Below are 14,403 nucleotides of genomic sequence, written 5' to 3'. Positions count from 1 at the left end.
AGGAGAATCATCAATTAATGGTAAAAAAATGACTAATGGCAGTTTTAATTAGGTGAAGTGTAACACAATTTAATTATTTATTAAATAGTTTTGTGGCTGCTTAATTAGTGTGAAGAACATGGTCCACTTTTCTTCCACTGCAATATATTTTCAGATTATCTAGATTTAAATTTATTTGACTTCTTCTTCTTTGTCTTTATATGCACTAAATTTCTTTCCTTCGCTTTTATAACATTAATAATAATTTTAATTACATATAACATAACATTGCAGCAGTTTTGGCTCAAGGACAAATTCTCTTCCTTTTCCTCTTTGCTTTCAGGTAAATTACCTTAATTTTATTTCTTCTTTTTTTGTGTTGATTATCTTGATTAGATTTTGCATGTGATTTATACATGGTTACAAATTTTTGGTGATGATTTTTTAATTTTAATTTAACTTGTTTGGTGAATTCTTGGTTCTTATTGCAGAAGTATTGTGTTTTTTTTTTTTTTTTTTTTTTTTGATGTTTCTGGATTTTATTTAATTAATCTGTTGGTAAAAGCTTTGTTTCTTTGTTATGGAAATATGTGCATTGTTTTGTGTTGTTCAAATCAATTTCTGATGAATTAAAAAGGTTGTATTTTTATGTTATGTTCATGTTCTGCATCATGATCTTTTCCAGAGTGCAAACTCTTTTGTATTTTTAGATAATATATGATAGTTTTTTAGGTTGGAGTTAGGTGCTTTTATGAAGTACTATGCTTGAATTGAATATTTGGATTATATATCTCTGTTGAGTCGAGGGTCTTTCGGAAACAACTTCTCTACCTCCACGAGGTAGTGATAAGGTCTACGTACACTCTATCTTTCTCAAACTCCACTTAGTGGGATTTTATTGGATATGTTGTTGATTGGATATCTCCCTTTTGGAAAAGGAAAACAAATACTAACTTTAATTGTATCATAGTTGATCCTAATTTGGCAATAAAAGTATGTTGACTTTTTGTGGCGGAGTCAAGATTTTCACTACATGGTGTCAGAATATATAGAAGAAAAGCCAAGGGATTCAATGTCTACTATATATACGTAAAATATAATTTTGACTGGTGTAATTTTCTAGAGAAGAGGGTTCGAATGAACCGCTTTGCCCCTCTTAGCTCATCACCTATTGACTTTTCCTTTCTTGCATCTTTCTTTCTATCCATAGGTCGGTTTCGCGCAGATAGATCATTGCCAGGGGAGATTGGTGCCCCTTGAGGTATGCCCTTCCGGTGCAACTGAATACTTTATTTATGTAAATCTTGTTCATGAGGTTGATGATCATTTTTTAGTAGTTAGGATTATGTATGGGATGTTTAGATGGCTGGAATTCTGTGGCGTTCAATAGCTTATGGATTCTCAGGAAGGAATTTATTTGGTGTTTGGACTAAAAAATTCCGGTAGCAGCACGATAATGCTATTATAAGAGTCTTAATTAAGTTTCGATCAGCTAGAATTTCTGAGTATCTTTGAATTGTCACGCGGTGAAATAATGCCGAAGAACTTAAATGTACATGGGGAAAAATGAATTAAAACATCAATAACTAAAGATACTTGCATATTAATTTTCAGAGATGGATTTTGTGGAGTTGAAGAGACGGAGCAGCACTTCTAGGAGACTGCTCTTGCTTGCTGGCATTGCTGCAATTTGTTTGTTTATATTCAGAAATTCATCGAGTTTTAGTACCTCCGTCAAGGTGATAATTAGATCATGTCTTACAGTATTTACTTCACTATGAACAACTATTTTACAGTCCAAACTTACAATATATGTTTTAAGAATCTGGTGGTAATAGGCAATCCAAATTTGTTATTTTCAGTTCTCCCAGCACGAACCAGGTGTAACTCATGTGTTAGTGACTGGAGGTGCTGGCTACATTGGTTCTCATGCTTCCCTTCGTCTCCTAAAGGATTCGTATCGTGTAACTATAGTGGTATGCCCCCCCTTTTACATTTCAGACTCCGTTCAGGAGAATCAAGTTTTGGATGTTTGTTTTAACCATGGTTTTTTTTTTCTGATAGGACAATCTTTCCCGTGGAAATATGGGCTCGGTAAAAGTTCTCCAGGAACTTTTCCCTGAACCAGGGCGACTTCAGTTTATTTATGCTGATTTGGGAGATGCTGCTGCTGTATCCTGGATAATTTCTTTTCTTCTTTCGTGTTTTAGCTTCACAACTTATCTCCACTTCTAGTCTCTCTGTAGCGTTTTTCATATTGCTTCAATTATCGCCAGGACTTTTGATCCTTAACAGACGCCTTAGGTTAACAAGATCTTTTCACAAAATGCATTTGATGCTGTGATGCATTTTGCAGCTGTTGCATATGTTGGTGAAAGTACTCAAGAACCACTTAGGTACTTCTCGAATTATGAACCTCAAACTCTGTTGATTGGTCTTTCAGTTCGATGCATCTTCTAGCTACCTGAGAATGATAACTTTATGATTTAAAACAAAATTGTTGATCCTAGCTTACAACTAAATGCACAAGTCATAAATAAACTTTTTTCCCCAACTTATTCCTTGTTTTCGAGCTCTTCTTATATTTACGCATTTCTATGTAAGAGACGTACTGCAGTTTTTTATTTCCGTTTTTTGTCTGTCTTGTAATACTCTTTGAATACTTTGCAGGTATTATCATAACATCACATCAAATACTCTGCTTCTAGTTAAGGCAATGGCAGCACACGGTGTAAAGACACTAATCTATTCAAGTACCTGTGCAACATATGGAGAGCCTGAGAAAATGCCTATTACGGAAGTGACTCCACAAGTCAGTAACACTATTATTTACTTTGTTACGAACTTCATAGTTATATTGATGTTTCATTGGTAGTCTACGTCGTAGTGGAACAAGAGTTTGTTCCATTAGACATTTTTACATGTTTGGAATTTTGTTTATTGATTCTACTGTTTAACTGTGAATACAAACAGTCCCCAATAAATCCATATGGAAAAGCAAAGAAAATGGCTGAAGATATCATACTGGACTTCTCAAAGACTTCAGATATGGCTGTCATGATTTTAAGGTTTGTGCTTTACTCTTTCGTTATCTTGAAAAGGGACAGTCAGCTGCAATGACTTTAGGAATGGTTTCGGTTCACCAACATGAGCAATGTCCGAGCACCTTTCATAATAATGCTAAGTAATAAGTAACCTTGAGAGTTTTCTGTGCCGGTGAACCTAAGTGTATTTCATCTCTTTGTACATGTACATTTGTCAGTGCTAGTATATATCTGATGTTCTACCATATACTATTCAGGTACTTCAATGTGATTGGCTCGGATCCTGAAGGAAGGTTAGGAGAAGCTCCACCCCCAGAATTACGTGAGCAAGGTCGGATATCTGGTGCTTGTTTTGATGCAGCCAGGGGCATAATTCCAGGATTGAAGGTAAGCTTTAATAATTGAATTGCTGAATGTTGCATTTCAAAAACAGGCACAGCATTATTGTTTATGTCTAAACGGAACGTAAAACTAAAATCTTTATATGGTGACTGCAAGATAAGAGGAGTAGATTACACCACACCCGATGGCACTTGTGTAAGAGACTATATCGATGTGACTGACCTAATTGACGCTCATGTTAAAGCTCTCGAGCATGCTAAACCTAGCAAAGTTGGCATCTACAATGTTGGGACTGGAAAAGGTGCATGCACGGTTACTTTCTACTTACTACTCATAAACTATGTTTTGTTGTATAGCTAGCGCTACACGAGAAGTGATTTTGATGATCAAATATATTACAGGTAGTTCAGTGAAACAATTTGTGGAAGCTTGTAAAAAGGCAACAGGAGTTGACATAAAGATTGAATACCTTAGTAGACGTCCAGGAGACTACGCTGAAGTCTACAGTGATCCTTCTAAAATTAGACGTGAACTGAACTGGATCGCCAGATATTCACTGGAGGAGAGTTTAGCAATAGCATGGAGATGGCAAAAGGTACACAGAAATGGTTACAACTAAAGTGATTGCAGTTTTGCTAACCAGAGAACCTTAACGTGTTGTCGAGGAAAACAGGATTGGTTTTTTGCCAATTCTCACAACGCCTTGTCAATATCAGATACCAAATCTCATTTTGTTATTTATAGCTATTACAGTTTGCTAGATGTATACCAACAAATAATTCTTGTTCATCAATAGGCATTTTAATTCCCAAGTGTATTGCAATATTGGATAACAAAAGTGTATGTATACATGAGAGACAACAAAATTGCCGCTGGGGAAATGAATATATTCACAGTTGATTCTATGCCATTTTTTGTTTTGTTTTTAAATTCTATGACTAATCAAATTGTGTGTCTTCATTTTATATCTTCTTGATCCATCTTAATTTATATTCACAATAATTTAACCTTAATATCAAACGATTAATATTTATATCTCAATTTTTAAATAATTAGGTTTCTGATATCATTGAATCAGTCGTTTTTCACTCCAAAAGAAAAAATCTCGACTGAAAATCATAAATCAAGCCACATAAATGAAGCGAACTTTTGGATATAAGAATATAATATTTAACAAAACATAATATTTAAAATTAAGTTTTTATAAAAAAAATATATATATATTAGAAAATTAAAGTTATGTTTGAACATGAATTTAACCTGAGAAAAAGAAAAAGAAAAATTAAAATTGTGAGTGGAAAAAAATTTCACTTGAAAAAATGATTAAAACTATTGATTTGAACATGAAACTCATCTTCAAAATTTAAAAACCAGTCCAATATATAATCAAACGCTATTTTCTTAACTTAGATCTCAAAAAAAAAGAAATGGGATAGTTTCGCGTATATACGACCAACTCAACTAGTTTGCAGATAATGTAGACTACTTCATTTCTACATAAAAATGGCCAAAAGGCCAAAAGTATCTGGTTGTTACTACCCAAACTCCAACCAGATTTTTTTAAGATGTCTGCTGCGGATACTTCCTACGGTTTACAGGTGAGAGAAGAGAGCACCACATCAAGTCAATATCAGTAGAAAGAGATGCTTCTAACTAATTATGTATGAGCCTTAAAGGAACTCCATTCTCTTTGATCCCTTTCCGGAACCAGCCCTAGACTTCCTCTCTTGAACATTTTTCGGGGCTGCTTTTTCAATTGCAAGTACTAGTACATCTAATTGGTTCTTCAGTGGATTGGCGAACATAGAATTTAGAATGGAACAATAAAGAAATATAAGAACATGATTGTCGACTTATGGATCATCTACACACATGCTAAGAAAAAGTACGCCTTCCAATTCTCATCTCTTAAACACGAGATATTTCTTCCAATTTTGTGGAATGAGATACTTCACCAACGACATTTTTAAGACTTTGAATGAGAGCAGTTAAATTCTAGTGCAAAGCTCGTAAGCCCAGCATATCCAACGTTGAATTCTCTGTCGTAAAAGGGGAAACGAAAGGGAAGCCCAGCAACAAAGAACGTTCATTGTTGCCTGTATAGATTCTCAGAAATTAGAAATATGTAATTTCAAGGGCAGGAGGGTGGCAAAAGGTATTCAAAGGAGGAGGAGCTAACAAAATTCTATTCTGCAGCCAATAAAATGGCACATGAATATGTTCCCAATGTTCTACTTTAATATTGTGATACAGAGAATGCTGATCAAGTGTAAGATCCCTTAGCATGTACTTTTTGAACCCGACACTGCCCGGAGAGTGAGGACTTCCAAAGCATGGCAAGAAAAAGCATCCTATGGAGAAAGATGGGTTCACTCAGTATATACTCTACAATTAATTTGCATATAATCTAGCCTTTGATGTGTCGTTGTAGGATAATAATCATAACTCATCATGATCCGACTTTTCATCTGCGGATGCCTTCTCTGTCTCTGCAGCTGTTTGTTCTTTCTGGGAGGTACCCTCCTCAGAAGAGGATTTGGTAGTGTCTGCTTTCTCCTTGCTGTTTTCAGTTTCATTTTTCAAAGGCTTCTCAACCTTAGGCTTTGGCTTTGGTATTTTATTTACCTTGTTAACCTAATCCATGAAAAAGAGAGAGAGGATCAAGCACTGAAAGATAAAGCTTCATGCCTGGAATGAGTTGACTACCAATTTCTTGTTCAACTCTATCACTAGACCAAATTAACGAAGATTTAGATCACGCACCTTGTCTTGAAGATCAAAAACCTTTACATATACTTCTTCAGAAGTAAACGCAGGCTTATCAGATCCAGGAGTGCTGTAGGAAAAGAAAAGGTGTTAAAACAGAGTGTATGAGAAAGGGGATAAAAAGGTTAGGAATATTTTCAGTTTCAAAAATAGAATAAAATTTTCTTAAAACAATATTATAGAATAGAGTGGACTTTCTTATACTTGCAAGCCAGACCACTGGGATATATGGGAAATAATTTTTATACCCATGACCTGATAATATTATATGTATTTTTTCTCCAGAAATATTAGGTATTACTATATGGATCATTTTATTTTTTTTGGGGGAGAACCAGCCAGCAAATGATATTTTATATTATTTTGCCACCAGAAATTCTAGGTACTGCTGCTCTAGCCACCTCCCTACAATAGGGTTCAAACTACAGCTAACCCACACATCATGTGATGGGTCCTTGCCACTGAACAAAATCCCCAGGGGGGAACATTCTTAGAACACCCATTTTCTTCGTTTTTCTGGTCTTCCCATGCATCTTCATTCTAAGGTCCCAATTGAATAGGGCAAATGTTAAATGAAAAAACTACAAAGTTCCACCTTTCTCCCTCCTAATTCGGTTGAACGAAATACAGAACCAAATAAGAACACACAAACACATGTATATACAAATTGCAAATGTTCAAATCAAAGTGTATATGCTTCAACACACACACAAAATCCACTAGATTTATTCTTTACAGACGGTATATCAGTCAGTATCACTTTTGGGAGTTCAATGGCTCAATAGTTTAATGAACAATATGTTCCAAAAGGAAAACAACTTGCTATGTTCACTGGTTAAATTAAAAGCGGTAGCGGAAACAAACAGAGTAAGTACGAAAAGAAAAAGGAGAGAGGCAATAACATGGAGAGTGAACACACAAATGACCATATGAAAATAGGAAAAAGGTAAGAGAAATGAGAAGGAAAAAGAACTTACTCTTTCTGTTCAGCCTCCTTCTGATTTAACCATTTCTTCACTTTCTCAGCTTCATTTTGAACCTGCAAATATGACCCCTTTTAAACTTCCCAGTACGAACATAAAGAAGAGATATCTTAGCTTCTATTGTATCAAAATAGAAATATGCACAACAGCTGAAAAGAGTACCTCATCTATTTTTCCCTTAGGAAGCCATGATTTGTTGGTTTCCCATCCACGCACAATCTGAAGGTATCCAAGAAAGAAATAAAAGGTAAACTGCAAGGGTCAAAGGCAATAAAGGATACAAAACTTTCCTAGCTGGCTAACAGCTTTGAAAATCACAGAAGGATTATTGCAAAGGAAGCCGGTTAATAAGTTCAACATCAACAATGTAACTGAATCTTCTGCTAATGCCAAAATGACAGTTATAGTACCAAATGTGAAATCATTGAAAACAGATGCAGGTTAATATCAATTTCATCCATACGTCTTCTGCACTTCAGATCTAGAAAATACCCATGGCAATTATCACCTCAAACATTGCCTCAAAGCATGCAGCTTATTTTCCCACATCCCCGCTTGAAGAACTTCAGTGCCAACTTACAGTTTGATGTGCTGGTGCTAACTAGTAATTTTTCTTAAACATACTAATTTCGCCATTTCCTTCAGAAAACAAACAAACAGATACTCCCTCTGTTTCAGTTTGCTTGACTTAGTTTGACTCAGCACGGAGTTTGAGGAAAAAAAAGAACTTTGAATCTTGTGGTCTTAAACTAAATATATGTGTAATGTACCAAAATGCCCTTTGATTTTGTGGTCTTAAATATGCCATCTATGATATTGGGTGTAAAGAGTGACTAAATAAAGAAAGGCATTCTTTTTGAAACAGATCTAAAGCAAGACAAACAAATTGACACGGAGGGAGTCCTATTTACTGTCCACCTATCTATAGATACCACCATAACACAAATAAGACACTCTTTCAAACTTACATTCTGCACTTCATGATGCAAAGAATTTGACCAAACAGAGCAGAAGAGTGTTACTGGAACAAGAAATTAAACTTCCTACCTGTTGCACTTCATTAAGGTATTTGTGAGCATGATCAGATGCAGCAGGGCGTGCAGTAAGTTCTTTATGTCTGCACAAAAAATTACATTCAACATAACTACCTAACCTTGTACAAAAAGTAACTACACTTTAGCCTTTGAGTTCAGTTGATACTAGGAGCAGACCTGAAAAATATGGGATCCCCAATAGCTTTCAATTTATCTAAATGCTCTTGAAACTGGGTGGCAGAAGCATCTTCACCATCTGTGTACAACCATTCTTGTACCTGAAAAACTCCATTTAGTATATTTACGATAAACACATATGACAAACCATGGAAAAAAGGAAATAGGCAAACCTCATCAAGTTTCTCAATAAAGGACTGGCGCTCTTGACTGGTTGATATTTTCACAAAATCTCCAGATTCAAGCTGGTACATGAGCACATTCAACAATAAAAAAAGAAAGATAAAGTGATCTATTAATCAGTTCCATGTGATCAATCAGCGAATAAAAATGCTGGTGCAAAACAGCGATGCCACTGGAAGCTAAATGATATAAAGTGCATTACAAGAAGAAAAAGAGGCCAAGAAGCTAAGAGCGATCCACAAGGTTACAACATCTAGGAAACAATATCACCAGAGCAACAGAGTAAGTTCTGCATCTGTGTATATGTTTCATCTGAGGGCTCAAAAGCATCAGTTTAACAAAAGGATATTTCAGGAGAATCTTGAAGCATGGGTATGTGCTTAAAAACTGTTGCAGGAAAGATTTGTCTAGCTGCAAAGCAGTTACTCTAAGTTAGAGGAAAACACATATCAACAAATCGAACAAGTGTATGCAATTGGAACGAAAAATAGGAAAATCAAGAATACACATAAGGCATTCTAGTTTCCAGAGCTGACCGGATCAGGTGTCTACATAATCACAAGCATGGGCAAGAGTTAGTGATATAAGCCCTCAAACCTTGTCTCTTGTATCATATATGTATCCTTCCAAGCTATTCTTCAATTCAGCCGTTCTTCTTCTTTCTTCGTCTTTTTTGTCCAGTGCTTCCAATTTCCTTTTAGATTCACTAAAAGATTCTTTTGAAAGAGGTGCTCCTGGCCCAGTAGTCTTCTCATCAATCTACATGAACAAAGACATCTCAAGGATAAGACTGGTTAAAAACATCATAACACTACGATATTTCTAAAATAACATTTTTCCCTGGCACCTAATGGCAATCGATAAAGAAGGGGATGAAAAATAGATTCCCCAGCAGATGGTTAAGTTTAGAAGACCTTAAGTGGAACTCGGAAAGTCCGTTTCTTCAGCTTCTTCTCTGTAACGGGACTTATGGTGCTAGAATCATTTGTACCAGGATCAGAGGTGTTACTATTAACAGTGTCCGTATTCAACTTTTCATCGCTTTCCTCTGTACTAGTGGGGCCACTTTCAGTTGATGTGTTCACAGAAGCAGAGGTCGAGTTGTCCACTGTCAGATTCTTTAGTGGAACTTCGACCCATTCAGTTATTTCAATAACAGCATCTGCTCGATCTAATGAAAATATTCCACTTCTACTAAGTGAGAAATGTAAATTAGCCTTGACAGGGGCAGAAAGATTCCGTGATGCATACCTAAAAATAGGAAAAGCACAAAACTCAGAATAATAGATCACCAAACACCATTCGATCCAGATATCAGTGATTCTTACTTCTCGCTGGCATCAGTAAGACCTGACACTGCATACTGAGCAAATGTACGTGAAGTAGTTCCAGGTGGCAAGAAGTCATCGCTTTCATACGCTAGTGAAACTTCAAAATCCTTTTTGTGAACAATAGATCTGAACATCTGCAGATCGATCACACGATGGGACATAAAACTGTCATGTGTTAAGTATGTTCCTTAATAACCTATTGTTCACCAACAATATACAGTCAAAACAAATATTTTGATATACCTTGCTAGGTAGTTTCTTCATACGTGGTATGGTCAACTGTTTGGTGCTTTCATCTTTAGGAAGATCTGGACCATCTACTTCAATCACATATCCATATGGAGAACCATCAATCATTCCCAATTTACGATTCAATTTGATTCCATCACTTATATTAGCAGCATGCAATGATGCCCCAAGTGTAATTGCTTCATCGGAGTCCAAGTGTCTGTCCAGTTCTTTCCTTCCAAGAAATTCCTGCAGCTTAGCCTGCAATCGAGGAATGTAAATTTTATTTTCAAGAAAACAATTAGTGTTCTCACAACTCCTAAATCGATCATGATACAAGCAATGATGTCTAAATCAACATTGACTCGACTGCAGATAAAGATAATGCTACAGATTCGACGGCAAGAAACTCCACCAGCCAACAAGAAAACATTTATTTTATCCTTATTATAGTAAGTCATTAGCAACCAAACACTTACCTGGTGTTTACAAGTATATGACAACTGCAAATATGTATATTTTTACTGTGGTTAGTAGACCTAGACCTTAACTTTGTTAAGAAAAGGGCAGTGACTCAGACCTGCAATTTTGGCACCCTAGTGGCACCTCCAATCAACTCCACTGCATAAATGTCTTCTATTTTCAAACCAGAATGAGTAAGAACTTCCTTCAATGGTACAAGAGCTTTTTCCCACAAATCGGCACATAACTCTTCAAACTTCTCACGGGTTATTGAGCTCCTGCGACAAAATAAATTCCTGATGAGCGAATAAATGAAAAACAAGTGAAAAATACTAGTTGAATATCACTCTTCTGCCTCTTCCAGATTTGTATGCAAGCCAGGACATACACATAAGTCACACATAAGAGGAAGAGTACTCCTATATGTATTAGATAGCAACACTATTCATGCGGGAGCAGAACTTTCTTATGAAAAACGGAATTGAGCATTTGATCATGTCAACTAGAGATAAACATAATCCGTGTCATATTAACTAAAAATATGAAGAAACACGTGCAAACATGGGGAAACACAAAAGAGAAACAAATAATTTACAGAGCACTGCAGTTTGATGTATTTCCCCAGAGAATCAGTTTTAAATTAATAACATAAGTTATACAGCACAGAATCAGAGGGAATGAGACAGCATCAACTTTCAACTACACCTCGCCCTCAAGCCCTATTTCACCTTTCACATATGCCATTTTATATAAGAATAGAAGCATTTTCTTCATTATTCTGTTCGCCTTTTCAAAATTCTTAACTCTCTCATAAGCTGAACAGCTGATCCTTCACCTCAACTACATGTGTTAATCATTATTACATGCATCTCATGTTAAATTTTGAGTAACCAAAAGTTCTGAAAAGTACACAAAATAGAAACAATCACAGGGACAAAAAAATGTAAAATTAAGTAAAGTTGCATTTGTGTAATCCCATAGCAAGATCAGCTTGAGAAATAAAATGGCAGTAGAAGTGTTTGACCAAACCCTATCCCAGGATTTGGATCAATTTATTTTAATGAGGCTTACTTCATGCACAAAGTGCTAATTCCCTGATTTGGGGTTAAGGGTATAGTGAGTGTAACCATATAGGGTTACACTTCTATCTAAGCAAGAGATTTCTTTGGCCAATTTTTCTTGCTTAGGCAAAGTTGATATTAGACCTAGCCTGGTCCAAAATATCTCTGGCAAGCTACAGTGGTCAAGGTGCCAAAAGTAGGACCTGGCCCCTATGTGCCGATTAATAATTCATCTCAGGGTACATGAACTTCTCAAATGTACCCTAGATTTAGTGAAAGGCTGAAAAAATGAAAAGAAATTGAAACAGTAATGCTTAAATTTAAAAGAAGCAGTTACAGCAAGAGCCTATTCCTTTGAAAAGTAGCTTCATCCCATGTCAAGCACATGGACTCAAATCTCTTGTAGTGTTCATCACAAGCAAAACATGAAATAGCATAGCTTGTGGCCTGTGGGTATACAGTACTAAGTCTCACCCAGAATCAGCATAAAATTTCCCCAAGCCTTACCTATAGTAGACAGGATTATTCTGATCATCTTTCTCTGGATAAGGTGAAATCTTTCACTTATTAACAGCACATAGCAGAGCTAAAGATAAATTTCAGAACTAAAACTACCAACTAATTGATGAACTACAAGAAAACAAGAAAGCATGTGGATAAAAAAGGGACAACAAACTTACCTAAAATCCCGATCATCATAAATAGATTCAACTGAAATTGGAGCTGCTGTGTTTGCACTAAGAATTTCCTTTGTTCGTTTGACTTGCTTCTTCAACTTTGCCATTGCCTTTGGAGACTTCCTTATGTCAACCCCATTTCCTACCTGTTTATTGAACTCATCTGCAAAGTGCTCCACCAATCTTAGTTCCATATGTTCTCCTCCCAGCTCCGCATCCCATCTAACATCCTTGACCTGAAATTGGTTAGCTGATACAGTCTTCCCAAACTCCTTAGTATTATAAGCAGAGAAATACACCAAGGCAGCATATGTACTACCCGCACCCATATCATAGAAAATCACATGCCTTGAACCATTAGAAAAATCTTTATCAATCCCATACTGCAACGCTGCACCAGAATGTTCATTCACAAGCGCCAACACATTAATACCAGCCAATTCCGCAGCAACAAGCAGCCCTTTCCTCTCCGCTACTCCCATATACGGAGGCACAGTCACCACAGCATCCTTCACCGGTGTTCCCCTAGTATGCGCTTCCGCCAATCCAAGAGCATACTTGAACAACATCGCTACCAACTCCTCCGCCGTAAAATTACCATTTTCAGTTTTAAAAACCGCCACATTCCGCGATTCCTCGGGAGAAATGTCGTAACTCAGGTAAAGAGATTCTAGGGTTTTGGAAACGTGGGAAAAGGGTTTTGATATTAGATCACGGAGATGAGAATAGACCTTGTTTGGATAACGAGCGACGATTCCAGAAGCTTCTTCACCGATGAGGCGACTCCCGGAGTGAAATGCGACGAGTGAGGGAGTTTTCCGTTTGGACATTTCGTTAATCGCTATAGAGATTGGAGGTTGTCCGGGTTTTAGGTTAACCACGGCGACTTTGAACCATTCTGATCCCAGATCTATGCTGGAAACTGCAGATTGAGATGGAATCGGATTGAGCAAAAACAAGGATAGGAATATCCCTAACCGAAACAACATATGCTTCGCCGGCATCGGATAATCGGAGTTAATAGGACAAAGATCTCCGGTGAAAATTCAAAAATTGGGAAGACGAAATTTCAGCAGCAGAAGAACTTAGGATATATATACCGTTGGGGCTACAGGTGGAAAGTGCAGCTACTGACCAATAAGAATTTGACATGTGGAATAATGTACACGTGGCGTGATATGTGACGCCGGGTGTGTTGGTTTTTGCTGTTGGCGTGGCTGCGTCACAGAATTTTTGAAGTTTCTAGGGAGTTCCCATTATTATTATTTTTTCTAGGGACAAATTTGCAAAAGTTTGTCGGGTAATAATAAGTAGTACTTACAAGTTTGTTTTTTTTTAGTTTGATAAAAACTGGAAATATCCCAAATATCAAGAGCAAATTTCATGTAACACACTAGTATATGGCTTGAAGAGATAGTTTCAAAAATTACATATTTTTATTCGAGTTTTAAATTAGATATATTGTATTGAAATGTGATTTACATGTATCTGATTATTATCTTTCTCGCTCGTCTTTAATTTGTTCTCTCTTACTTGATCACTTTTTATATCGTTCCTCTCTTTTTGGTATTTGTGTTTACATTTCATGTATGTATATGTGTATTCAATATCAATTTCTAAGAGTTTTTTCGTTAGAACTAGAGTACATGTATCAGACTATTTATGCATAAGCTTGTATTAATTCTTTCTATGAGTATATATCCATGTATCCGGTATCAATTTTGAAAGCATGCATGTATATATGTATGGATTATTCATGTATCTAATATCAAATATGCGCTGATATATCAAGTGTATATGTGCATAAATATATACTTAGAAGAAGAAGAAAAAAAGACCATAACAATAATATCATTCTTGTTGACTTTCAAAAATAAGTACTCATATCTTATTTCAAATTTAATCAATCAAATATTGACTTGCAATTAATTAATAACACGATCAAGCTTGACCATAAACATGACTAAAGAAGAAGGAAATTAAGGAGGAGGAGGAGAAGATGAAGATAGAGAAGGAGAAGGAAACAAAAGAGTGAAGAGAAGAAACATGCGAGAGGGAGGACGAAAGAGGCAAGAGAGAAGAGTAATAAGGAGGAGAGAGTTTATGCAATCCGCTAGAAAATAGTGTGTGATTGTA

At 36.2% G+C, this 14,403-nt stretch overlaps 2 protein-coding genes across 3 annotated transcripts; one reads left to right on the top strand and one right to left on the bottom strand.

Moving 5' to 3' along the window:
* Positions 1-212: 212 nt before the first annotated feature.
* On the top strand, positions 213-4,262 carry LOC125835472 (UDP-arabinose 4-epimerase 1-like). 2 transcript variants are annotated; one of them, XM_049514605.1, is made up of 11 exons: positions 213-322; positions 1,190-1,240; positions 1,594-1,718; positions 1,842-1,955; positions 2,044-2,151; positions 2,284-2,375; positions 2,650-2,791; positions 2,953-3,047; positions 3,281-3,410; positions 3,522-3,666; positions 3,767-4,262. In XM_049514605.1, exons 3-11 carry the CDS (start codon positions 1,596-1,598, stop codon positions 3,982-3,984), a joined length of 1,167 nt encoding a protein of 388 aa, XP_049370562.1. In that variant the 5' UTR covers positions 213-322; positions 1,190-1,240; positions 1,594-1,595; the 3' UTR covers positions 3,985-4,262. The 2 variants fall into 2 exon arrangements, with proteins under 2 accessions (XP_049370562.1, XP_049370563.1); XM_049514606.1 differs by lacking the exon at positions 1,190-1,240 and having other exon boundaries at positions 243-322.
* Positions 4,263-5,523: 1,261 nt separating this feature from the next.
* LOC125835412 (heat shock 70 kDa protein 17) lies at positions 5,524-13,331 on the bottom strand. Its single transcript, XM_049514537.1, has 13 exons — positions 12,271-13,331; positions 10,648-10,807; positions 10,083-10,328; positions 9,837-9,973; positions 9,423-9,759; positions 9,106-9,267; positions 8,499-8,570; positions 8,326-8,426; positions 8,162-8,231; positions 7,277-7,333; positions 7,109-7,170; positions 6,129-6,201; positions 5,524-5,999 (listed from the first exon to the last, which is right to left on the bottom strand). Exons 1-13 carry the CDS (start codon positions 13,269-13,271, stop codon positions 5,805-5,807), a joined length of 2,673 nt encoding a protein of 890 aa, XP_049370494.1. The 5' UTR covers positions 13,272-13,331; the 3' UTR covers positions 5,524-5,804.
* Between the last annotated feature and the right edge of the window lie 1,072 nt (positions 13,332-14,403).

This window comes from Solanum verrucosum, unplaced genomic scaffold (genome assembly GCF_900185275.1).
Source record: "Solanum verrucosum unplaced genomic scaffold, falcon-dt-bn FXZP01000040.1, whole genome shotgun sequence".
NCBI lineage: Eukaryota > Viridiplantae > Streptophyta > Magnoliopsida > Solanales > Solanaceae > Solanum > Solanum verrucosum.
This window is presented reverse-complemented; position numbering and strand designations above follow the sequence as displayed.

Bases quoted from the DNA above. Each gene is read 5' to 3' on its own strand.
- LOC125835472 (XM_049514605.1), top strand. From the start codon at position 1,596: ATGGATTTTGTGGAGTTGAAGAGACGGAGCAGCACTTCTAGGAGACTG. The intron at 1,956-2,043 runs GTATGCCCCCCC...TTTTTCTGATAG, and splicing joins CGTATCGTGTAACTATAGTG to GACAATCTTTCCCGTGGAAA. The intron at 2,152-2,283 runs GTATCCTGGATA...CAGACGCCTTAG, and splicing joins ATTTGGGAGATGCTGCTGCT to GTTAACAAGATCTTTTCACA.
- LOC125835412 (XM_049514537.1), bottom strand. From the start codon at position 13,271: ATGCCGGCGAAGCATATGTTGTTTCGGTTAGGGATATTCCTATCCTTG. The intron at 9,974-10,082 runs GTATATCAAAAT...ATCGATCTGCAG, and splicing joins TGAAGAAACTACCTAGCAAG to ATGTTCAGATCTATTGTTCA. The intron at 8,571-9,105 runs GTTTGAGGGCTT...CTCATGTACCAG, and splicing joins TATATGATACAAGAGACAAG to CTTGAATCTGGAGATTTTGT.